Genomic DNA, 26,009 nt, shown 5'->3' on the forward strand with positions numbered 1-26,009 from the left:
ACCATGAAAACCCTCTTCACAGGGTCGCCATAAGTCAGCAGTCCATTTCTTCATATAATAATAATAAATGTTAAATCCTTTGTGTGTGCGTGTGCATGCGCACGCATGCACGCACACCACATTCAACTGACAGGCCAGATCAGGGAATACTGTTGAGCCCGAACTAATTAATTCAAAGGTAAGCAAGCAAATAAAAGTTTTTACAAGGATCTAGTTTGTAGTTATAGAAGTTCTTTGGGGCACCCTTGGGCAGAAATGTGGGAAATGTAATACTAGGCGAATAATATCCAGCGGCTGGCACAGCAGCTACTACTTAGCAGACACTCCTTCAAGGCAACTGGCGTTTCGTTTGCTTTCACTGGCGCTTAACCACTCATAGACGCCAGAAGGGAACGCTCACCAGGGGTTGGATCCCTCCCCTCGCCGCCTCCTTTTAAAGCCCAAGTCAGCACCCAGCAATCAATTGCGTAAAAAGAAATTGTGTGACATTTCCCTTCATGTGCTCCCAGCCCGCCCGCCCGCCTGCCTGCCCGCCCCGAGGGACTTGCTTATTTCTTGACTAAAAAACTATTGTAACTCAAAGCAGATTTTGCACACACAAGAAAGCCCTAAACGAAATAAAAATTGGTTTCCATGGCTGCTTCTCTGTGAACATAGTTTTGGATAAATATAGTTAGCAATGGTGTTTGAAGCCTTCTTTTCAGTGCTCTCGCCCACCCCATGCCAATTTCTCCTTAAAAAACAACACCAGCAATCCAAGGGTTCAAATCTGCTGGCTTTAAAATAGCCGCTGAGGGGGGGCAGTCAGGGTCGGGGCACACAGAGAGGGGTTATTCCTCCCCCACCTGCTATTTGGGATGGGACGGGAGCTGCCATTTGCACCAGCAGGGACTTCTGTCCTGTCCCAAGTAGCAGCTGGGGAAGGGAGCGATTTTTAGTGAGACCAGTTGAGGGAGGAAAGGGTTAAACCCAATCCCAGCTCCTCCCCCCCTCCCCTGCAGCTGGGTTATGAATTTAAAAGGGAACTTGCAAGGGCAAGCTTTTGGTTTAATGTAATTTGGGCCTCGCTTGTGTCTGTTTTCTGAGGCCTGGCTCTGATTAAGGCTGTGTACACACCATACACTTAAAGCACATGGCTTCCCCCAAAGAATCCTGGGAACTGTAGTTTGTTAAAGGTACTGGGAATTGTTGCTCTCTGAGGGCTAAACTGCAGCTCCCAGGGTTCTTGGGGGGTGGGTGGGAATGTGCTTTAAATCACATTCGAAATCACAGCTCCGTTTCTTCCCTACAAAGTTCCAAAGTCTGGCAAATGTAGCCCAGGAGGGAAAGGCTGGCTTCTCCTTTCTACCCAAAGCACAGGTGAGCATTTGTTTGAGGTTTTTACAGCCTTAATCTTTTGGCCAGCAGAAGAGAACAAGAGAGCTATGCAGGAGAGGCATCTGCGCTGTCTGCTCGGAGAATACATCCTCCCTGGGCTAAAACTGCTTGGGGATAATAGTCTCTATCAAATGACTGTGTTGTGTCTCTGGGATCAAATTCTGTCTTTCCAAAGCCACACCAAGCAAAGTGTGGGGAATTGTATCCTCAAACTTGTGGAGTTATTCTTGCCAAAAGATGCCTTCCCTCTCTCCCTCAAGTGAAGTTTTAACTAGTACCCTGTTGTTGCTTGTTCTTGTTTATTTGGTAGCTTGGATTGCATTTCTTTCTCTCCTCCCCCCCCCCCACTTTTTTTTTTTTTTTGCAATACACTTCTGTGCCAACTCAAGCCATTCAAGCTGCCAGTGCCAGCTGGCTGAACTGAGCACTGAATTAAATTACGTCTGGAAGTCTGGTATGTGGATGCCACTGGGAATGGTTTGGAATCAGCATAGGTTAAGAAAAGCCTGCGCTTTTTTGACGGAAGGGTGAGACTTTTGTGCGTCTGTGTTTTTATCAGCTGTGCATCATTCAGTGGATTTGCTGAGTGTCGACGGAAGTTTGTGTCTGAGAAATGCCTTGCAGGGTTTTGTTGGGGGGGTGTCGTGGGAAGAGGTGCAAGGTATGTGTCTTGAAAGTTTACTGCTGTTGACAAATGTTTCCCTGAGAGGTATTTTAAAAGCCTTGTGTAGACTGACTTGTTTAGTAAGGCTACACGGTTTAAACAGTTCAAAGCACACCTGTTTTGCTTTTCTTTTTTTAAAGCTATTTTTGTTCTGCTGTGTTACTTTAATCGTGGATAGCAAATAAAAGATTAAAGGTGGATTTTCCCTTCTGCCAGTGAATATGGCACCTTTTGTTGATTACATCCCATGACCTTCCAAAAGCACTTATATCAAGGTTCTGGCAGTATGCAATTCCCATCACTTTTTATCAGTTCATTTAAAAGGCAGGTGATCAGTGCTAGCTCCAGGTCGTGGGGAGCCATCAGATAAGATGCCCTCCATGAACTTTCCTTCCTGAGTGGATCTGTCTCCTTGCTGCCATCTCCACAGATTCCCAACGGTGCCGCCTTTCTATCATGACCTTGCAGATGATAAATTGACTAAAAAATTATTCAACTGATGCACAGTCCTACTCTGTGGTGCTTGGAAATTAACTAGCCTATATACTGTTCAGCATTATTCCTAACTAGTTCAGCTGAGATGTGGATAGTGGCACGGATGATAGCCAGGGAAGGCCTGACCCTCTTCCTATCCTGCCTTAAGTTGTTTCTTGGTTGAGCCAGAAAACAGAGTGGCATGTGTCTGTCACGGCAATCTAGTTGGCAATTTGATGGCTCCTTCTTTTGTACTGGGAGTACCCATGAGGCAGTCTGAAACTTCCACATACCTTCTGTTCAAACAACACTGTACAGTAGTGCTCCTCAGAGTTCTTGCTTATATTGTAAATAAGTGCATTTTCTTCAACAGACATTCATTATACATAGACAGTCAAGAATCTATGCAAGCCCAGTTTGGCTGAACGGCTACTACTGCCCCATTGAGCCCTGGATAGCCTCTGTAGGCCTCTAGGTCGTCTGTGCCGACACCATATTTTCTACAGCCTAAAGTTGTGCAGCTGATGAAGTGTAGTTAGGGGCCAGACAGCCCATTGTTGTGACCTGGTTAGTTTTATCCCATCCTGATCTCGATTTGCATCCTGCTCTTATTTTTCAGTTCAGTCTCAATTTTAGCCCATATTTTAAATTAATAAGCAAATAGGCAATGATTCCCACACCCAGTTTGGGGTTGGAAGAGATGAATGCCCTACTTCTCTCTTACTTTGGACTGTTCTGCTATAATTCATGGGGCTTCTTAGCTGTTGGGGCTGTGTTTGTATTCCTTTTGTGTTGCATCTCTATTCCTTTAAGTGGATGCCTAGACATTCTGTGAGTTGGCAAATTCTGAATCTCCAATGAGGAACATAAGATGCTATGTTAGACTAAGTCAGACCATGGTGCATCTAAGTCAGTGTAATCTTACAGAAATTGAAAGGGGCTTGTCATGGTTTCACATAGGGGTCTTTTCCAGCCCCACATGGAGACACCAGGGTTTGAATCTAGGACCTTCTGTATTCAAAGTGTTTGCTCTACCACTGAACTACAGCCCTATTACAAGTGTTGCAGACAGCTGTTCATCTACATTTGCTTTGGAACACAGCTTAATAGGATTTTATTGATTTGATGCTTTTTCTTACTAGGACCTCTCAAAATATTTTTTTTCTCTTTTCTTTCTTTTTCTGTAGCGGAGTTGGAGTTCGTACAGATAATCATAATCGTGGTGGTAATGATGGTTATGGTGGTGGTCATCACATGTCTGCTGAATCACTACAAACTCTCTGCACGGTCCTTCATCAACAGGCACAGCCAAGGGCGGAGGAGAGAGGAGAACCTATCATCAGTAAGTAGCCTGGACCACCCCGAACTCTTTCCTGCTCCCCATCTTAGTTGATTGCTGTATACATGTTGCCTACCACTGACCCAGGTGCTTTTGGAACATCAAAGGGGGAAGGACTTTGGCCTTATTTATTTATTCATTCATTCATTCATTTATATCTTGCCTTCCTTCCAAGGAGCTCAAAGCGGCATACAAACATGGTTCTCCGCCTCCTGACTTTATCCTCCCAACAACCCTGTGAGGTAGGTTAGGCTGAGAGACAGCGGCTGGCCCAAGATCACCCAGTGATCTTCATGTCCAAGCGGGGATTTGAACCCTGGTCTCCCAGGTCCCAGTCCAACTCTCTACCCACTACACCATACATTGGCTGCTGTTTTATATTCCTCCCGCTCTCATATGGCCCATTTATAAACATGTTGAACTGCTATCTAGCAAATTTCTCTAATCTCTACTAATGAAAGACGTAGGTGAGGCCATGTATGGTGAAGGCAGCAGAGGCCAGTGGCACTCCTAGAAAGGTGCAGGAACCATGGGCCTGTCTATGGTTCCCTCCCTGCTTCTTCCATGATGCATTATCATTATTACATTTCAAATTTAACGATGAAAGGAAAGAAAACGAAAACATGGAAATAAACAAAAATAATGAAGGTACAAAAAATCAAAGAGTAATATATGAATACTAATAATAATAACAATAAACCATCATCTGTTTACATTATGGATACAGTGCCCAACAGTACATGCATCTTGAGTTAAGCATATAAATTAATATAATCCTTCCAAATGTCCAAACAGGTAACCACTCGAAATTGATGTCTATATGAAATATGTTCAGCTGTAGCTTTGTTCAGTGGCAGTAATGTAGCCACTGAGGTTAACCCGAGGTGCGATCATTGCTAATTGAAAACTTTCCCCATGATGCATTGCTGCCTACTCCCCAGCTTAGTAGACTAGAGGCAAAACTTCACCATGGCAACAGAAGCTGCAGTTGTACCGTAGGATACACTCGGGTAGCACTACCTTGATTCACGACACTTCCCGCCCCCCAAGATTATTTATTTATTATTAAAAGGGTTTTTTTATGCTATATATGTTCTATATAAAATGACCAAGACAGGTAACAAAATCTAAAGCAAGGACATATATTTAAAACAACAGTTGAAAATACTATGTCACGGTATAATTTTTTTAAAAATAAATAGACACACAAATAAGCAGAAACAGCTGCAACATGTCAGATAATAACAGCAGGCAAATGTCAAGCTATTTGGTAAATAAGGCAATTTACCAAAGCCCTCTGAATTAAGAGGTAAGATACTTTACCCTCTCCTGGAAGGCCAAAAAAAGATAGAGGAAGATGGATGGACGTCCTGGAAGAGAGGGTTCCAGAGCCTGTGGGCAGCCGCTTACAGGGCCCTCTTGTGTGTTGGCCACCACGTAGGTGAAGGGATTTCATCCCCCTTGCTGAAGCTAAGCAGGTCTGGGTCTGGTTAGTGTCTGGATGGGAGACCATCTGGGAATCCCATGCAACACCACCTTTGGTTCCATGTTGGAAGAAAGGTGGGATATAAAATAAGCTAAATAAATAGTAAAATGTTGGTGTTATGTCCCCGTCCTGAAGCTCCAGTTCAGGAACAGCAAACATCTTATTTTAAACTTGCTCTGCACCTGCACATAGGAATAGTTAGGCTGCTGCCAGTGGGTGGGCGCCAGTGTTAACTTAAAGGAGGCAATGGTGACAGCAGGGAAGGAATATGGGCATCTCAAATGTGTGCCTATTAAAAAGGTGCAGTACCTGCTTTCTCTCTGCATGCACTGATTGCTCTAAGTGTACTTGGTAATGAAGCATGTCTGCCAGCTCTCTGTCTCTGGCTAGTGCAGTGTACTGCTACCTGAAGGCTTTTGAAATTATTTTTTAAGCTGAATCTTACGGGTTTTTCACAACCACTCATTACCTGACCAGGGAAAAGGGTGGCTACTGTGTGGGTAAAATCCATGCATCCGGCCTCACCCATGTGGATCTGTCACATGCATACTGCAGCCACTTCCCATCACAGAGGAGCATCTCCAGCAGGCCCAGTGCCAATACACAGAACCCTTGGCCAACTGCAAGGGCCCCAGTGCCCCGGGAGGTTCCACTGCTGTGCTGCCTTGGATTGCCTTCTGCCATTTAAATTTTCCCCAATCACTCCAGGGCCACCATTTTAATTTCCCATAATGTTCTGGACCAACACTACCTTGGGGGCATTGTGGGAAATTTAAATGGTAGCTCCAAGGCACTTGGTGCTCATTATAGCATTGCTGGCCTCTGCTGCTACCAGTTAAGCCCTGTGCCCATCAACATAGGAAACTGGCCCACCAGAGGGCACTTTGTCGAGAGTGCCCTCAAACCACGAGCAGGCCTTGATCTCCGCCACCCTGCAACATGTGAGAAGGGAGGCCTTCCAGAAAACATGTCATCCGCTTCCAATGCTGAGTCCAAAAGGATGGTTTATGAAGTCAGAAATTTATTTTTGGGATCTCTTGAGTACTCAGCCAGAAGTATCTGGGCCCAAAAGACCTCGCCCTTGTGAGACCTCCTAGTTCTGTCTACACATGCAGCAAATTCAGGTAGGCTGAGACTTGAGGTAATAGTGTGGCCTGTTCCATTCTAAACTGCAAGTGGGTGTTAGCCATGTTTGAATGCCCACATATAATTACCCTCTGCAAGATCAAAACGAGCACATCAGGAAGGAATGTTCTAGTCTATCCATCACCCAGCTGGGTGGGCAGTTGTTTTTTAACAGTGTGCAAAAATGTTATTTTCCTCCTTTGTTTTTCTGCATATGCAGATCTAAGACTAGAATATAACGCTGAAGGACCATATTTGTTATCTATAATTCTGAAGGGCAAAATCTAAAAGAAATGAAGGAATTGTACGTTGTTCAGTCTGTCTCTTGCCAGGATGTAATGACATATGCATGGTTATGTTGGGTGTGTTCCTATAAAAGGGCAGTAAAGCTCCCCCTAGTGGGTGAAACCAAGATCACAATGCAATGCAGTCCACATTACTTTATTTATGGGGTACACATATCAATCTGAAGTGTGAATGCGATAAGTGTGCCTGAATGATAAATGCATTTATCAGGAAGACATGGTTAGCTGCAACTCCCTCTTGAGCATATGCTTGGTGGCAAACCAATATTTACCTCTCTGTAATATGTGAAATGCCCCTCTGAACAAATCTCTTAGCAGAGAGCTTCTTCCAGTATTACAGGGGTAACTAACCTGTGGCCCTGCAAATGTTGTTGGACTCCAGACCCTGTTGGCATGGCCGATAGTCAGGGATGATGAGAGTTGCAGTCCAGCATCATCTAGAGCAGTGGTTCAAAACTTCTTTTCCCACTTGGAAATTGTTGAGGGTCTTGGCAGACCACTTAATGATTTTTCTGCCTCTTATAGCAATTGTAATGTGCTTGATGCTGTATTTTTAAACTTCTTCTTTTACTTATTTAGAAATATACAGAATTCAAATTGTAATGCAACAAAATGCAATATAAGAAGTAAAAGAAACACTGAAAATGCAATTAACAGTCAATATGAATATTGAATGCAGACACACCATGGGCCACCTGAATGCAGCTCACGGACCACAGTGGCCCACAGATCACAGTGTGGGGAACCCCTGATCTAGAGGTCCAAAGGTTAGCTGCCCCTGCTGTATTACAAAGGATCTGTTCATCCTTTTCTCTTCAAATGTGTGAAGAATCAGATGTGGGAAGTTTAACAAGTAGCCTAGAGAATGAGCGCAATATCCAGATGTACTTCCAATGGTTTGTCTTAGGAGGCGAGCACCATAGCTCCTAAGGGAAGCAGCAGGGCCAGCCCCGCCATTAGGCCGAGGGACAGATGCTAAGGGCCAGGGAGCAGTGGAGCTGGAGGGCAAGGCCATGTGTGCTATGTGGCCCGCCCTGTGTCCTCTAAGTTAGCCTGCTGCCTTCAGGTGCAGTGAAGGATGCTGCCTTGTTGCCTCATCTGCCAGTTTGGTTGATTCAGGTAAGTGTCATGGGGCAGGGAGACCATCTTGTCTTGCAGCAGCCTATCTTGGCTGGCCCTGAAGGGCAGCAACTAAGACCTGCAGCCAATAACACCAGGACTCCCCCAGAACAGGGGCATGAATGCCCTGGCAGCATGAGTTGAGTTGGCCTGCAAATAACCACTCTGCGTAGCGGAGTGGCAGAGCACATTCATGTAGGAAGCCCCATGTTCAATTCCTCACATCTCCGCCTAAAAAGGATCTCATACAGCATGGCTGAATAGACCCCATCTGAATCTTTGTATTGCCAGGGGGAGTAGACAGTACTAGTGGCTTGATGAGCCAATGACCTGGCTCTCTACATAAGGTAGCTTCATGTATCCAACTGGACAAGCTCTCTCTCAGACTACATATACGTGGCTCATTTTCTTCCTCTTATGTTTTATTTATTTATTTTGTTATTTAATTTGTATCCCGCCCTTCCTCCCGGCAGGAGCCCAGGGCAGCAAACGAAGCGCTAAAAACACTTTAAGACATCATAAAAACAGATCTTAAAATACATTAAAACAAAACAGCGTTAAAAACATTTAAAAAAAAGTTAAAAAAGGGTTAAAAACGTTATTAAAAAGCATATTAAGCAATTCTAACACAGATGCACATCATACATAAAGCATACACACCATAACGCTGCAGAAGTACGCAGCACCTGTTAGAACACAATATGCAGAACTGGTGTTTGAGACTGGCATGATCGGGCACCTGCTGAGGGTCCAGGGGCCAGAAGGGTCACGGTACCAACACCATCAGCGCCACCAATTATTGCTGCCACTACCACTATTCACTTCCCTTCTCCCCCCAGATATGTTTACCTGGGACATTGTATTTGGTATAGGGTAAGGTTAGCTACCGTGAGGTTTCATGAGGCTGGCAAGGGGTCATCCACCATGTTAGGTTCTCCAAGACACAGTGTCTGACGCCAGTGATATTCCAGGATTGACTAATATTTAAGGTCATTATGTCGTTGCCCAGAATAGTTTGTCCCTGGCTGATAGGACAAAGAAGGAATCCTCCTTGGAGGGATTTAGGGAACATTGTTCAAATTATGAATTGATTATACTGTTTTTCTTTGACAATGAGAATCCTGTGTGCCCAGGAGAGCATGTTCACTCAGCATTGCTTTTCTTTTTCTTTTTTAGTCCCTGCTCAGGACAGGCAGAAATCCAACAAGTGTACACCTTTGCAAGAAAAAAGCAGCACAAGCAGAATTTGTACCCGTTTCAGAGCGGATCCTAAGATCACTGAAGGCAGCTTAGCAGCCCCTCCTGTTTAGTATGGCCACAACTTCATCACTCCGTTGTGTTGACAGTGGGGATGAAGGGGAGGCCACAGAATCTTAATAGCTAATGGCTTTGATTTTCAGGCTTTGATTGCACATTTAAAGTGGCACTTTTAATCCATGTTGCCAGCCTGAATGGAACCAACAGACAATATATCTTATGGTTTTAACTTTTAAGACTGTTTATTTTTAACACTAAGTATTGTTTTTCTATCGAAAGGTCACCTAATAAGTTTATTGTTAGTAATGAATGGCTTATTGTTACTATTAAATAATTAAAATAAACCAGGGCTAGTCTTCCCATAGAACAAGGCAACCAGTTGCTTGGGTAGCAGATCCCAGAGGGACATTTTTCTGCTCCCAATCTCAATTTCTGGGGGTAATTTTATTTGACGAGACTAATTTTTATTTAATAAATGAGCAGTGTGCGTGTTGTTGTTTCGACCTTTTGCTTTTTCAGCTGTGAAAATTGTAAGGCTGGCTTTGGAAATCTCAATTTGGATCTATCCATCCAGAAGAAAAATAAAGCAGGCTTGTTATATGCAGTGGAGACATCAGATTATCTTAAAAGTGATAGGGGATGCTCCAAAGCACCTGCTTTTTGGCTGCAGGGCAACTTGCCTTCATCCATCTCATTCCCCACACTAGAGTATTCAGCTTGACATCAGCCTGAAGAGTTGGAGCAGCAGATGGCATAATGCAATGACATTGCCCACTGCTAAATTAAATATAAACCAGTGAGCATAAGGTGATGATACACTCACCAGCTTAGTAAATATGCCCAATGGGAAGATGAAAAATAAGCATTTGTATGTCTCACAGTGACTCGCTCCTCTGCCCAGTGTTGTAAACTGTTATCAAGCAGACCTCAAAGCCAGCCAAGTTGAATCCCATATGTGCCATATCACCCTTGCGCCTGGCACATGGATGCTGCTCTGTGGCATTTGTCTTCAACAGGTCGGTTGGGATCTACTATTCAGTTATAGGCTGGCCTAAGGTGGGTCATCACAGCAGCATAACCATCATACAACTATATGGTAAAAAGAAAAAAAATAAGGAGTGGGCTCCCCCACCTACACATGTGGGTGAAAAGTGGGTGCTCTGTTTGAAAAGACTGAAGACTGTTGCTCTAAGGGTCTGTTTGCAGCTCTTTCTTGCCCCCTTCTGAGCAACAGGGGAAGGAGTGTAGCTCAGTGGCAGAGCATCCGCCTTAGGTGCAGAAGCTCCCAAGTTCAATCCCTAGCATTTTCAGGTAGGGCTGGGAGTGTCCCCTGCCTGGACCCCTGGAGAGCCTCTGCTGCCAGTCAGTGTAGACAATGCTGAGCTAGATGGACCAATGGTCTGATTCCTATGTTCCTCTTATCCTCCAGCTTACAGTGTATGTAGCTTGGGTGTTGCCATTCAGGGCCAGCTGCCAGCACTGTTGAAGGCTGGCAAAACCCAAGCACAGGGCTTGCAGGTACTTCTCAGGACAGGCTGAAAGTTAAGCATATAAAAGATGAAAAAATGGAAATGGGCTGCCTTCAAGTCAATCCCAACTTATGGCGACCCTATGAATAGGGCTTTCATGGTAAGCGGTATTCAAAGGGGGTTTACCATTGCCTCCTTCTGAGGCTAGTCCTCCCCAGCTGGCTAGGGCCTCCTTGTCCGCAACTGCCAGCTGGGGGGGCAACTGGGCTCCTTGGGACTATGCAGCTTGCCCACGGCTGCACAGGTAGGAGGGCACGTAACCCCTGAGCCACTCACTGTGGGGGTGATCTTTAGCTGGCCCTTGACATCCAGGAGACATGAGCGGGGAGTCGAACTCACAGGCTGTGGACTCCCAGCCAGGCTCTCCTCCCCACTGTGCTATACCAGCTGGTTATATAAAAGATGCAACCATCAAAACCACAATTACCAGCCCCTAACATGGGTGAGGAACCTGCGGTTCTCCAGATGTTGTTGGCCTCCAACACCTATCAGATGGCATGGCCAATGGTCAGGGATGATGGCAATAGCAGAGCCCATCTGCCACTTATGTCGCTGCGCCCGCACCAAGCTCCCCACTGCCTTGCCCCTCCCCCTCTTGGTAGCCTTACAGTGTTGGGAAGTCAGGTGAGCAATGCAGCCCCACCTGCACTGGCCCGCCTATTGCTACTGGATGATGGGAGCTGTCATCCAGCAACATCTGGAGGGCCATAGGTTCCACATCTTTGCCCTAACAGTTCTAGGGAAGGTTTCTGAAGTGTGGCTATCAGTGGCTAATTACATAACAGCAAGCCCCATTGACTTCAGAGGGGCTTACTCTCAAGTAAGGGTACAATAGACTTGCAACCTTAAGGTATCAAGGGATGGACCAGGAAGTCCCCAGTTCAACTCGTGTCTGTGCCATGGAACTCACTGTGGAGATAACAGTACTACCCTATCTTTGAGGATTGTAGCAAGTGTTACGGATATGATGCATGTGAAGTGGTTTGAACACCTTTCTAAAGCTTTTTTTTTATGAATGAAAAATATTAATATGTCCCTGTCAAGAAGAGTTGCAATCTAGGTAGAGATAATTTTGCACCATTGTTTTTTAACAGGGAAACCTCACCACAAGGTTTTGGGGTTTTTTAAGTTTTGGTAATTCTGCCATGGTTGCTTGTTCTTGAAATGAACCTGTCACTTCACCTGGGGAAACAGAGAGAGCTCACCGCAGGATAACTATTCCTTGAAAATTTAACAGTATCCTTTTGATTTTATCTCTGTTTCTACCATCTGGAGATGCATTTATGTGCGTGCCTCTCATTTTTTTTGTTTTTTGTGTGTTCTGACTTAAAAGTAGATGGTAAGAGCCAGGGACACTGTGAATTACTAAGCAATTCCCTAGCTACATACAACACCGTCCTGAAATATGAATGTTGTATAAGTTATATCACTCAAATGTTGCAACTCAATTAATATGCCATATGAAACCAACATTGGCGATCCATTATTGTTCACTGCAAAATAGCCCTGTATCTTATGCATAACATTTTTGAGCCAAGATTTGCTATAAAACAGAAGGGAGAAACATCTGGAGTATCTCATTTCCATATAAATCACTTCTTTGCTCCTCTCCTGGTAGCAGCACTGTGTTGAGGTTTGTGTGCAGAGACAGGATCTTAAAAAAACCCACAAAAACCGAATAGAATGGATTTATTAGATCCGGGGTGGGGAGCCCTTTTCAACGTAAGGGCACCATTCCCTTGGGGGTAACCTGCTGGGGGCTACGTGCCAGAAGTGGGTTGAGCCAGAAGTAAAAGTGTGCAGCGCAGTGGATGTGACTGTAGTAGGCTACATTCCAGTCATGCTAAAGCCAAAGGTTTTTATGCACACATGCCTCGCCGTCCAGGCAAGTCATAGGCACGACCATAGTTGAAGGACAGATTTCACCAGACAAAAGCACTTGAGAAGGATGCAAAGCACAGCCTGTGAGGCCTGGAGAGAGGGCGTGGCCTAGGAACAGACCCAAAGGCCAGATAGAGAAGCCTGGAGGGTTGCATTTGGCCTGTGGGCCTCGGGTTCCCCACCTCTGTGTTTAACTGTTGTGGCTGATAGGTCTATAAACAGCTACTCTCCCGGAAAGTAACTAATATTTGTTTTAAAGCCAAGGTTCCTGTGCCTCATTGCTGGACTTCCCAGCTTCCATTTAACTAATCCTTTCATTTTCAAAAAAAAGTTTCCTTGTGAAATTAAATTGCATTGGACTTTCTGGGCCACTTCCTCATCACGTTTAAATTGCATTTGATAGTATTGTGTTGTGACCACTGCTTCCAAGCAGTTACATCTTGAACCAGCTCCGAGGCATCCCTCACAAAACTGGCTTTATGGTTGTTGGCCTTCCATTAGGCTGAAACAAGGCAAAATTGAGATGGATGGAGACAATCATTGAATGAGGCAAACCAAGTCTGGATTAACTCCTTAAATATTTGCTAAGAATATTGCAGACTTCTCTTTGACTTGGGAGCAGTTTTTTAAAAATAGCCTAAACCAAGAATTGTACAATTCCTCTGTGGTAGGAATTCTTTCCATATCAGTTGGCAATATTTGGCACTAAAGTCAATTTCTTGTAATCTACTAGAATAGTTAATATACAATCCTTGGTTAATTTCAAAACAGTGTAGGGAAAGGGTTGAAATACATCAGTGGGAGGCACCTTTCACACACACACACACACCCAGCAGATGGAACCTTCTTCAAGTGGTGCATCCCACATGGGAAGACCTTGCATGTAATTAATGCCACTATATAAATGGGGCCAATTACATAGGATCAGCCGCACTCATATTGCATGTTGCTATGCCAAATCTGCTATTACAGGGCTGGCACATGGTTGTGGGGGGGGTGAGCTGGGCAAGGTCCTCTCTGGGGTCCCCAGCATCACCCTGCTGAGCCCTCTGGGAAATAAAGGTGGTGGCAATTTCAGCCACTTCACCAGGCATTTCTCTTCTTAGTGCTAAGCTGAGTGCTGGCGCTGTCCCCTTCTCCCTCCGTAAGTTTACCAGGCCAAGACATTGGTAGTCCTCAGTCTTATGCTTAGAATCAAAGCACCAGGCGAAGCCACCACCACTGCAGCTTCCAAAACCATCTTCATCACTCCAGAATGCCAGTGGGGCCCAGAGGCTTTCTGAGTTAATGGCAGTAGTAATGAATGTTGCATCCGATTCACTGGGTATTTGTTTATATTTTTTTTTTGCTGCTTGCCAGGCCCAAAAGAATGAATGAAAGAAAGGTGATAATGTCAGCCCTCATGGACCTGGCATTTGCCCAACCATAATAAACTGCCAAAAAGGAGAGCGTTTCACAAAACAGCCACAAAAAAGGGAGTCACTAGCCAGTATAATGGAATGCAAAAATTGGAAGACAACAGGCAATAAGGCATATCATTATACTGCAATGCAAACAAGTGTTACAAATGGCCAAAATCAGAGCTTGGAAAAGTTACTTTTTTGAACTACAGCCCCCATCACCCCATTCAGTGGCCATGCTGGCTGGGGCTGATGGGAGTTGTAGTTCAAAAAAGTAACTTTTCCAAGCTCTGGCCAAAATACTGTACAAATACCAAAAGACAGTAAAATACCCTTCAGATACCAAAAACAATAAAGCATAACACTATAATAATAATAATAATAACAATAATAATAATAATAATAAAATTTTATTTGTGAGTTGCCTATCTGGCCGAATTAACGGCCACTCTAGGCGACGTACAGTGACAAAATAGAATACAATATATAGATCAAAACAATAATCAATAATTAATCTAAAACCAATTTTCCAATTAATAACATCATAAAAACTAATCCACCCCAGAAATCTTGTAGGCCTGCCTAAATAGCCAGGTCTTCAAGGCCCAGCGGAAGCCCATCAGGGAGGGGGCATGTCGAATGTCAAAAGGAAGGGAATTCCAGAGGGTGGGGGCATCACATGTGGTGTCAGTAGCGGTGGGATACGAACAACAGAGAATCCAGATACGAACCAAAGAGAGTCCCAAAGACACGTGGTGACAAAGGAGACTACGTCACAGGTGTTGGCTGTAGCAGTGAGATACGAATACTAGACAATCCCTAATAGTTGTGTGGCAAACAGAAATAACAAAACAAGATTTCTTGTGAGAGTGACTGGCAAAGAGTGTGTGGCAAAGAGTGAGTGAACTCAAACACCATGGCTGAATACATAAAAATGAAAAGAGAGGAGCTGGTGGAGAAGTGCATAACATTCAATTTACCTCATGAGGGTAAAGGGGTAGATGAATTGAGGGTAGCACTTATAGGATTTGCTACTGCCCAGCAAAAACAACCTGTCAGAGAAGAGACCCCAGAAGGATATTTAAGCAATCCCGCTTATATAGAGTACTTGAGAGAGAAGTTGAGGATGGAAGGTGCAGAGAAGGAAAAACAGAGAGAGTTGGAAGCTGAGAGATTGAGGATGGAGGCTGAGGAAAAAGACAAGCAGAGAGAGTTGGAAGCTGAGAGATTGAGGATGGAGGCTGAGGAAAAAGATAAACAGCGGGAGTTGGAAGCTGAGAGATTGAGGATGGAAGGTGCAGAGAAGGAAAAACAGAGGGAGTTGGAAATTGAGAGAATGAGATTGGGGTTTGAGGAGAGGGAGAAGCAACGAGCATTGGATGCTGAATTACAAGTAGAAAAGTTAAAATTTGATAGAGAGAAATTTCACTCTGAGGAGACAAGGCAAGAGAGAGATGGAGCAAAAATAAAAATTACTCCAAAGGACTTTGCTGTCTGTGAGCCTGGTCAAGATCCAATCACAATGTTGCAATGCAAACAAGTGTTACAAATAGCCAAAATACTGTACAAATCCCAAAAGACAGTAAAATACCCTTCAGATACCAAAAACAATAAAGCATAACACTATAATCACAATGATGCAATGCTGACAAGTGTTACAAATGGCCAAAATATAGTACAGATCACAACAGGCAGTGCTGGGCATGTGTGTCCGAAGTACGCAAAAGATGCAGCTTGTCGTATAATCGGGCAAGATAGTATAATGAAGTGGCTGAGAATATAGGTTGTGGATCTGGAAGTTTCCATTCAAACCTTGCCTTGGCTGAAAACTTGTGAGATGCCCCCAGGCAAGCCACTGTTCTCTTGGCTGCCACCACCACCACCCTGCTCCCAGTACTTAAGAAGCTACCTTCTGCTGGCTCATGTAGTTCAGTGATGTCTATAGTAACGACTTGCAGCAGATTTCCAGGTTTCCATCAGGAGCCTTCCCACTCCTATCTGGAGATGCTAAGGATGGAACCCGGTACCTTTTGGCATGCAAAATATGTGCTCTGCCACTGCGCTATGCACTTTACCCAATATGGAGGACAGTCATATTGAATATGAGATTATCATACTGCTCTGTTGTAAGGATTACTGAGATAATGTACGAGAAGCATTTTAAACACTTTGAAATGGACACACTGGCCTTTGCCATCTGCCACGGAGAGGCTGTACCTCTTGTTTCTCAAGCAGAACACTGTGGCAGAGAGGAGACCAACCTGGCCCTGTCCATTGACCAGTGAAGGAGCAGCGGCTTCACTGCTTTCCTCTTCCCTCCCCATTCTTTTTTCTTTTTTATCATGCTGATTAGATTGTGTGCCTGCAGGCAGGGATTGTTAATTGTGCACAACACTTGGAAAATGTTAGGCACTTTGTAAATGATTATTCACCATCATCATCATCATCATCATCATCATAAAACAGTCATTCATAAGCTGAAGAGGTGGAAATAGCATTGCCCAGTAGGAATTCTCAAACCTTTTCCCATTCTTTCCCATTTTAGGAAGGAAGTTTGTGGCCTTCGGAAAGCACAGTGTCAGGAAATGGCGTAACGGAGGTAAGGAGCAGAGTCAAAATAGAGGCCGGTGCCCACCTTGTTGAATTGCATGTGAGGCATGATGGTCATGTTTTTCTTCTCTCTTGTCTCCAGCAGCAAGTCTACACCCCGAGACCTACAGACCGACTAGCTGTTCCATCCTTCTTGCAGAGGGACCGTTTTAACAGATTCCAGCCGACGTATCCTTACATGCAGCATGAAATCGACCTGCCGCCCACCATCTCTCTGTCAGATGGAGAAGAGCCCCCTCCTTACCAGGGGCCCTGCACGCTGCAGCTTCGCGATCCAGAGCAGCAAATGGAACTCAACAGGGAGTCAGTCCGAGCACCTCCCAACAGAACCATCTTCGACAGTGACCTGATAGACAGCTCAGTATACGGAGGCCCCTGCCCTCCAAGCAGCAACTCGGGCATCAGTGCAACCTGCTATGGGAGCAGCGGCAGGATGGAAGGGCCCCCTCCCACGTACAGTGAGGTTATAGGTCATTTCCCAGGCTCGACGTTTTATCAGCACCAACAGAACAGTGGGATGCCCTCTATACTCGAGGGGGGCAGGCTCCACCCTTCGTCGCAGTTCAGTAGCCTTGAGAGCACAACGGTGTGGAACAAAGAGAAAGAGAAGCAAAAAGGGCACCCCTTTTAAAAAAGAAAAAAATGATATAAAACACTCTGCACTTGTTAACCGGGGCGGGGGGGGAAGAGATATTGAGAGACGGGGAAGCCGTGTATGAAACGAAACACCCTTCTCTATATAAATATTTACATGTTATGTTTGGTCTGAATGCACAAGCCAATGAAGCTTGCAAAAATATTTCTTTGTTGAGTTCTGTCTAGAAGGGTTGGGGGGGGGTTGTTTTTAAAGAAATCTACAGCGGTCCTTTTTCTCTCCCCCCCCTTCCCCCTGGTTTTGTTTCTAGTTGAGCTGCGTGTGTCAATGCTACAATATTTTTGTTGTTGTTGTTTAATTCACTTAACTTTAAAGACAAAAATATTTGCACAAAAACGTTTAAAGAACTGCAATATATATATATAAAAATATAAATATATATTAAAAATAAGAGAAACTGTATGTGTGTTGGGGAAGCAGGTATTTTTATATTAGAAGAGGCCTATTGAGAAGAAGAAGAAGAAAGTTTTTGTTGTGTTTTTTTTTCTGAACAAGAATTTTAAAAATGGCAATTTTTGAGAAGCAACTCAAAAAAGCATGTATTACATTGTAAAAAAAAGAGAAACAAAAACATAAAAAAACAAAAGCAGGGGTTTAGAGTTATTTATATAAATGTTGAAATTTTGCACTATTTTTTAATATAAATGTGTCAGTGCTTGTGTTGGTCAAAAGCCTCTATCATGTCTACCACAAAACTGTTAAGGGAAATATGTCTAAAAGTGCAATCTTATATGTGTCTACTCAGAGGTAAGCCTTATTGAGTTGAATGGGACTTACTCCCAGGTAAATGTATATAGGATTGCAGCCGAAGTGAGGACTAAAGAAGAGTCATGGGGGAGGGATTGCCTGCAAAACTAAAGTCACAGACCAGTAAGGAACGTCATGTAAGAACTGCATCTGATGCATCTTTTTTTTTTTAACTCAGAGTCAATCAATCATGTCTCAAATCTGATCATCATGTCTATGACACCTGACTACAAGTGCAGTCAGATACCTATATAAATATCTGATTACAGAATGTACATGAACTGTATCAATTCTGAAAGGTGTATCATGCGTGTGTGTATACATTACCCCCTTTCTTTTTCTTTTTTTTTTAAAAAATGCTATAGTGTCAGATCGTCATTTCTGTGTCTGTTTTAAGGGGGAAAGAGACCATTTATGCATAAGTATATACAGTAATACCTCAGTTAACAAAGTAGATGCGTTCCTAGACATTACTTTAACAGAAACTTTGGTACCAGAGGTAGGAATAACATGGAAAGAATAGGGATATGTTCCTACACTCACTCAAAGATGGTGGGGGCAGCTTCAGCATGGGCTTTAAAGCCCACTGCCAGTCCCTCCCTTCTCGTCCTCTGAATTGTATTGGATCCTTCCCTCCACAGCCCTGGGAGAAAGCAAGAGATCTCTTTAATGCAAAACAAACACACAGGCTTGTCCCTTTCACCCTATTAAAACAAAGGTACAGGCGTATCAGCAAAGGCACAGGCTGGTCAGTTTCAGCTTAAAACAAAGGCACAGGCTTGAAAGTTTATACATAGCAAAGCAAATCTTGTCAGTTTCATCTTTAGAAAAGCCTTCCTTAAAAAGAGCTTAGTTTCTGGAGGATTCCTTAACTGAGGTATTATTTTACATCCTTCCCAACTGGACACAGTGCTCATGTACTTTTTTTTTTTTTGCATTTGAGTGTCTGTTCCCAGGGACATAAGGCAGCACAAGAACCCACTCTTGTACATTCCCTTTGAAAGTAAGGTTTTTTAAAAAGAAAGAAAAATGAAAATGTTGCCTGCATTTGTTTTACTAGTTATGGTTATTGGAAGTATGACAAAAGGGTTTTTAAAAAAAAAAAAGTGTGGAGCTTGATTCAACAAACAGCAGCACTATATGCTTTCACAGTTGCCCCACCCCACCCCAGTTGAAGGTCTGTCTAGCTATCTCAGGAATACAGAGCTAGGCCTAAGCAAAGTATTCCCCATTCACTTCAGTGTCAGATACAGCGCTGTGCATTGTATAGACCCTACTAGCAAATGCAGAACTATGCTCAAAGTGAAATGGATGGGGAACTGCTGCCTGAGCAAATTTTTATGTGCTCCAGAGCCTCTAAAGAGCACAGGTGGTGTGTTCTTTTGACAGAGCTTTGTAAAACCAAGGCCTTGAGAGAAAGCAATTAAAATGGCCCCTTCCACTGCTGTTCCCTCACTAATTTCAGGAGGGCTATAAAAGCATAAGTAGTCATTAAAATGCCTTCTTTTTAATGACCAGGTGATGACTTCTGATTGTTGTTGTTTTTTTAAAAAAAATCAAGCTAATTTGGCTCTCTTCGTCAATTCGGGCAATAAAAAAAGGGGAGGTGGAGTTTCAAGATCCCACAACTGCCTGATAGATAAGTTGTTGTTTCTAATGCTCTGAAAACCTGTCTTGGAGCAACTCCATTTTCCATACAGTTTTGAATTTCAACTTCTTAAAAGACAGCTGAGCAGATGGAGAAGGGCAAGGTCCCCATGCCCCTAATACTTGTGTAAAAGGGGTGGGGGAGTTAGCAGATGCAGTTTGCTCTGCAGGGACATGGAGATGTGCTCTTCTGACATCCCTCCTATTTACACAGCTATTAAAATTGGAAGAGCCTTTTCTTCCTTTTACATCTGCTATTCTGGGCATGCAGAATTACCCTTCCCCCCCCAAGCCAAATTCAGACCACCAGGTATATAATGTGGCCAGCCAAGTGTACAAAAACCCACCAGGATTTATCAAGCTCCCGGTGAAATTGAGCATACTCTGTTCCTCTTGGTGGGTCACAAGTTGTGCAATGTGCAGACCTAACCAGCCTGTTCGAGCCTATGAATTGTGGGAAGAAAGCATATGAAGTTCTGTTGCACCAGTGTTGACAGTCTTGGGATCCAATGCATCCTTGTGCCCCACTGGCACACTGAAGTACACAGAGGACATCCAGCGTGGCAGAGCTTTCTCAACTGCCTCTGGTTGTTAATTGTGTTTTATTCTAGCTAAAGAGGCACTATTGGGGTGGAAGGAGGTAGGCATAGATGGAAACATGTCAACTCCTGTTATGTATTAAAGGCTAAAGAGTTGTGCTTAATGTTTGAGAAGCAAAACCTTTACCTCTTCTGAAAGTTGGACTTTGCTCACAAACATTACCATTGCAGCATCCTTCTGTGTCAAGGTTCTGCTCTCTAATTCTCCTTCAAACAAATCAGCTCATGTCCATCTTTTTAAAGTGTTGTCTCTTTCTCTTATTTCATAAAGCATTTTGTCTTACAATGCTATTGTTTACATTTTTATATTGTGTAAAGTTTTGATCGGTTGCTTTAATCCTCAATGGTTAATTTGTACGTGATTGTGTGCGAGAGAGTGAGAGACATAAATAATGGAGAGAAAGAGATAGAAATAGATGCATATAAGGGAATGAAACCCCCTTTCTATCTTGTGCATAGGTTTTAATCTGCTGCTTCAAAGGTTGCCAACTCTCCATAAACAAGCCAGCCTGGCCTGCTCTTCCATCTTTAACAGTAGCACGATGGTGAGAAATTAGCAAGTCACACTTTTCACATTATGGAGATATAAACATGATCACCTATTGATGTGTGCATATCATGTCTGCACAGACCATGGAGGATAAGTTTGTCAGTGGCCAGTAGGCATGATGGCTAAATGGTACCACTATGTTAGGAGGTAGTATGCCACTGAATATCAATTGATGGAAAGGAGGGGACAATTGCCTTCATGCCCTACTGGTGGGCTTCCTGGAGGCATCTGATTGGTCACTTTGGGAAGCGGAGATGGACTAGATGGACCAGAGCTCTGCTTGTGGTCTTACCTTCCTAGCTGCTGATAAAGGTACAGCTACAATGGCTAGCTGAAAAGTTGGCAACCTTCATGCCTACACAGTTCCTCTGGATGGGGAATGCAAGAGCTCCATCCATGTTGGAGTAGGGAATGGTTAATAGAGGGAACCGTACCAAGTGACCATTTTTACAAGGAGGTGTAATTTTGCTTTCTGTCGGATGCTAACTAGTAAGGTAACATAAATGAAAGATATAAAGGCAATAACTTGTTTTTATGTGACTTTTCTATTACTTGAAGAAGAAAAAAAGAAAAGGAAAACACAACAATCCTGAAACCAATCTGAGAACTGTTTTAAAGTTCTGACCATTTGCAACGCTATTTATATATATTTTAACGAAGATGATAGTAACAAAGAGATGAACTTGAAGTTTTTTCACCATTTTTTAAAGAAAATGTTGCGCTTTTTTTGCCTAGTGATAGGTTCCTGACCCTTTTTTTACAGCCTTGCAACCTGCCTTTCCCCCACCCCATAGCTCCTTGATGATAGCTTTACAACACCTACAATTTGCAGATTTTTTCAAGAAAACAAAAACCTAAAAGGAATTAATCTTGCTTGGTATGAAAGGTACAAAGTCAATGAATTTATAGGAGGTTTTTTTTTAAGTATCTTTCCTTTATGTAACATGTCTATTTAGTGCCTTATTACAAGAAACAGTAACCCTCCCTTCCTTAAGAAATAAATTAAAAAAGGTGTGTGTGGGGGGAATCCAATCATTGCTAAAGATAGGAACTTCCAGGGTGTGGTCACTTTCCCTTTTAGATCCCTGGGGTTCCACTTTCCCCAGTTACTTTTTTTAGAGGGTACCACTTCTTTAAATTGTACCATTAGCCCCCTTTAGCCCCAGTTTGATGTGCCTAGCTGCGTAAGGTGCTCCCTCCTGTCTTCTGCCATCTGTTTTCTTGGGACTGTTTGTAAGGTAACTTGAATACATTTTATGCACATGTCCTACTCCAGTAGGTATTAAAACTGTGGTGGATATTGTAATCGAGAATACCAACCAAAAGACAAAACTGAAATATATCTGCTGCCCTCTTGAGCCAAAATGAGTGAATAGTAATGTTTGTGTTTTTATTGTTTGTAGTTGTTTTTCTTCTCTGTTCTGTGGTCTTCCTAGTGTGTTTGCTACAAAAAAAATGCTTACCTCAATAGGTTTTGGGTGGAATGTCCATCACATATCTAGAAACTCTGCCATTGTTACAGAATCGTCACCAGGACTGGCGGTAGTTAAACGTCACTGGAGTGCCTTGTACGAAATGGGCGGAGCCTGCTTGGATTGCCACAGGGCCGGCATCCAGAGTCAGCATTGCCAGGCCCACACCCCTTGCAGGAGACCTGCTGCTGACCACCACCCTGAGCCTCTTGGCCCTGCTGCTCCTCTTCTTTGCTGTCACTGTGGTACATCTGACACACACACCCCAATACAGGGACAAGAGTTGTGAGATGGTGCTGAATTTCTCCACTAGCCTTGCACTCAGAGTGGTTGTGTGGATTGGTCCCAAAGGGAGAAAGCAAGTGAATGTGGAGCAGCAGTGACAGTGGTGAGGTGGAGAATCTCCACTAGGGAAGACCCAGTGGAGACTGGTGGCTCCAGTGTCAGTGTGGAGCGAATCCGCTCTGGGGTTTAGTCCAAACTTTCAAGGAGCTGTCCAAGGTGCTGATTCACACACCCCTGCCATTGTGGCCATCAGCCTCCGCTAGGAGGACCCCCTGGAAAACATCTTGCCCAAAGCAACCCCCCACAACAAACCCTAGAGCTGGCACTCTGCTTCCAACATTGTCCCTGGCCTTGCTCCTCTACTTTTAACAAAAGGCTGACATGCAGCAGTAAAGGAAGAGGCTTTTCCTGGCATGGGGGTGGAAATTATGGGAAATGCTTCACCTTTTCCCCATTCTCTGTCTTGGCTTCTATTTACTGGGCACTAGTAGAGCTAGAAAAAAGCATCCCTACTGGCAAGGGAAAATTAGTATGATTTTTTAAGGTTTATTATGTAAGACAATGCAAAAACATCACCTTTGTAATCCCCCTCCCCAAATTGTTAGCTATCTTCCCTCTTCCCACCCCTCATTCCTGTGAGAGTGTCTACCTGACCCTCAGTCTTTTATTTTTGTACCATTCAACCCTCCAAACTTTGTTGATCAATTTATTGAATGACCAGTTCTGGTTATCAAGGACAGTATTGGTTTAAGCAGGAGTCACTATATGACCACACTGAGAACTTTCTTAAACACAATGGTTTTGATCAGGTGTGAGGAACCTTTGGCCCTCCAGATCAAGCTGAACTACAACTCCCATCAACCCCAGCAAGCATGGCCAATGGCCAGGGACAATGGGAGTTGTAGTTCAACAGCATCTAGAGGACCAGAGGTTTCTCACACCTGGTTTTGACGGAGATTGGATCCAATTCAAACCACTTAGCGCCGGCAAAGGGTATGTTGCCTCATTTGCTGCCCTGGGCTCCTGCTGGGAGGAAGGGCGGGATACAAATCAATAAATCAATCAAATTAAAATTTGCCCTTCATTGTCATTAAAAAGCTGACAGATGCGTGCTTATTCCAAGGCCCAAAGCTTCCAGACATTCAAACATACACACAGGACAACAATGGTGTTGACAACTAATCATGTTGGATCTAATGTTACCTTTTATCTAGCAGGGTTCCTGTGCCTTTGAGCCTGTGTGGAAGGCAGAAATTCAACAGGCAAACCTTTTCCCATCATAGCACCTCCCTCCCAGGAAGAGACATACTTGAGCTTTTGCCAGACATGAAGTTGTTGCAGGGCCAGGAACTCTGCCAGGAGAAAAAAGTGGCAACCTTCAGTGAATCGTGCCCATCAGACACTAACCTGCTAAGTAGTTATTCTGCTCTTGGGGTTTCTCAGGTTAGCTTTTTCACACTTGCTCAAGTGTTTGTGGTAAGAAATAATGTTTTTTTTATCATTTCCCACCACAAATAATTTTGCAATCAGATCAACATATGTAAGCTGGCATGCTGGCTGTTTAAACTAGCCAAGCCTCAAAGAGGCTAAGCATGCCTGTTCTTAGGTGGTTTCTGAATGGCAGTGTTGACCTTTCCTATCCTTACAAAACTGGCTGTGCTGTTTGCCAGTTTGCCAGAAACTGTGCAAGAGATCTCGCTTACATTGATGACATAGATGCACACATTTGTACACTTGTGCATAGTGGGTTGCATGCAATCATTATAGTAGTCATAATTCCATTATGTTCCCTATACCTTAATGGGAGACCATGGGACCATTGAGCCTTTGCTGATAAAAGCAAATGGAATGGCAGGCCTTCATTGATAAAAGCCAATGGAAATATTTTGCACGTGACTCAGTCAGAGAAGAAATGAGCCCTGAAGGAAGAACAACTTAAAAAGAAAATTTTAAGGAGAAAAGGCAAAGCTTGTAGTTAGCAAGCTCCTGCGTCCATCCACTTATATGTTACAAGTTTCAAAGTCAGTCGTTTTGGAGGTTCTTTGCATTGTATCTTACAGTACAGCAAAGAGAATTCTTAACACCAGTTCCACCCAAACATTATGTACTAGAGTCTGAATGTGTATTTGAAAAATTGGCATGTTTGAACTGGCTCTTCTAATTAATTAAGATTCTTTTTCATGATTCTTGCTTTCAACAACTGCAAGCACTGGGTTTAGAAATCTGATCCACAATTCACGTAAGAACGTTTGCAGCTGTTGGGTCCATGACATGGGGCAATGGGATCCACTCTGGGTTTTAGTCTAAACTAGGATGGCCATAAGTGTGTGTGGGGGGGGTAAGAATAAAAATATCATTCTGAGAATATTGTTTTCTTTTTAGTACATCTGAATCTCTCTTAAAAATTGCACTAAATGCTATACTTAATGGAAAGAAAAAGCCCACAATTTCTCTCTCTCTCCAAGAGTTGAATAAAAGAAGCCAGATGTGTAGCATAAACATTCTAGTCAAGAACAGAATTAATTTGTTTTCTCTTCTATGATCTGAGTGGCACTCAGATATATAGTTCCCCCATGTACTACATAAAGCAAAAGGGGTTGGGGAGGAATAAACAAAATAAAGGTTTTCCATAAACCGCTTTGAATTTTTTTGCTGTAATATAGAAGCTCATGAAGGACTACATTAAAAGTCCTAATTTGCCTGCCTTATAGTCACATTTCATTGTATTTTAATATTTCCTTCAATTTCCAGTTGCATTGCTTTTGGCTTTGGAGTTTGTTATAGGCAGTCCTGTATCCTGATTTTTTTTTTCAAATTAAAAAAAACTTATGTAAACTATAGACAGCACATGCAATGCAGTACTTATCTATATTTTGCTGTTTTAGTATGAATATGTACTCTGATGCCAATTTCCACAACTCTGTTGTAAAACGCTTCTTGTGTAACAGTAACCGATGGTGGCAATGATATGTCATTCTATTCTTTAAAGGCTGCAATACTTAAAACAATAAATTTTTAAATACTTTGGATTGCTTGCTTTCCCCTTTTTGCTTTGTTTAACACAAATGAATCATGGCTTTGGAATGCAACACCCAAATGAAAGAGGAAAAAGAAAACCCTCTGTTTTTGGTGTTTCCATTGGTTTTAAAAATAGTAGCGATTAGTCCTATCTCAGTGGGACAAAAACCAATCATTTGTGATGTGAACTGCTTCTTATTCTTCTTGAAACCTGTAGTCCCGTTTCTGGAATATCTTTGTGTGTGCATGCGCATGTGCACGCATAAAATGAAGTATTGCTTTGAAGAAAATAAGCATTCCTGATTTGTATTATTGCACCAATATATGCAACATTTTGCAATCCTGCTTTGAATAACTCTTGAGAGGTGAACTGTTTCTGATTGATTGAAGTCCTAAGCACAGATCACTTGAAACTCTCTCTTTTCTTCTCTGAAGCTGTGGTCGAATTGCAGTGATCAATCACATGAACA

General features: G+C 43.2%; 1 protein-coding gene and 1 non-coding gene across 8 annotated transcripts in view; both read left to right on the top strand.

The window, feature by feature from the left end:
- PMEPA1 (prostate transmembrane protein, androgen induced 1) overlaps positions 1-25,550 on the top strand; it is a 102,598-nt gene extending 77,048 nt beyond the window's left edge. For 2 of the 7 annotated variants that reach the window (XM_061631178.1, XM_061631179.1), the window contains exons 2-4: positions 3,703-3,857; positions 16,502-16,555; positions 16,649-25,550. In XM_061631178.1, coding sequence (XP_061487162.1) covers positions 3,703-3,857; positions 16,502-16,555; positions 16,649-17,197 — 758 coding nt within the window. In that variant the 3' untranslated portion in view covers positions 17,198-25,550. The other 5 variants (XM_061631181.1, XM_061631177.1, XM_061631176.1 and 2 more) reach the window with 5 other exon arrangements.
- On the top strand, positions 4,694-4,776 carry LOC133388197 (U4 spliceosomal RNA). The gene has a single exon (XR_009763680.1). It is a non-coding gene; the product is annotated as a U4 spliceosomal RNA (small nuclear RNA).
- Positions 25,551-26,009: the final 459 nt, after the last annotated feature.

The sequence above is a fragment of the Rhineura floridana genome, chromosome 6, assembly GCF_030035675.1.
Source record: "Rhineura floridana isolate rRhiFlo1 chromosome 6, rRhiFlo1.hap2, whole genome shotgun sequence".
In the NCBI taxonomy this organism is placed as follows: Eukaryota; Metazoa; Chordata; class Lepidosauria; order Squamata; family Rhineuridae; genus Rhineura; species Rhineura floridana.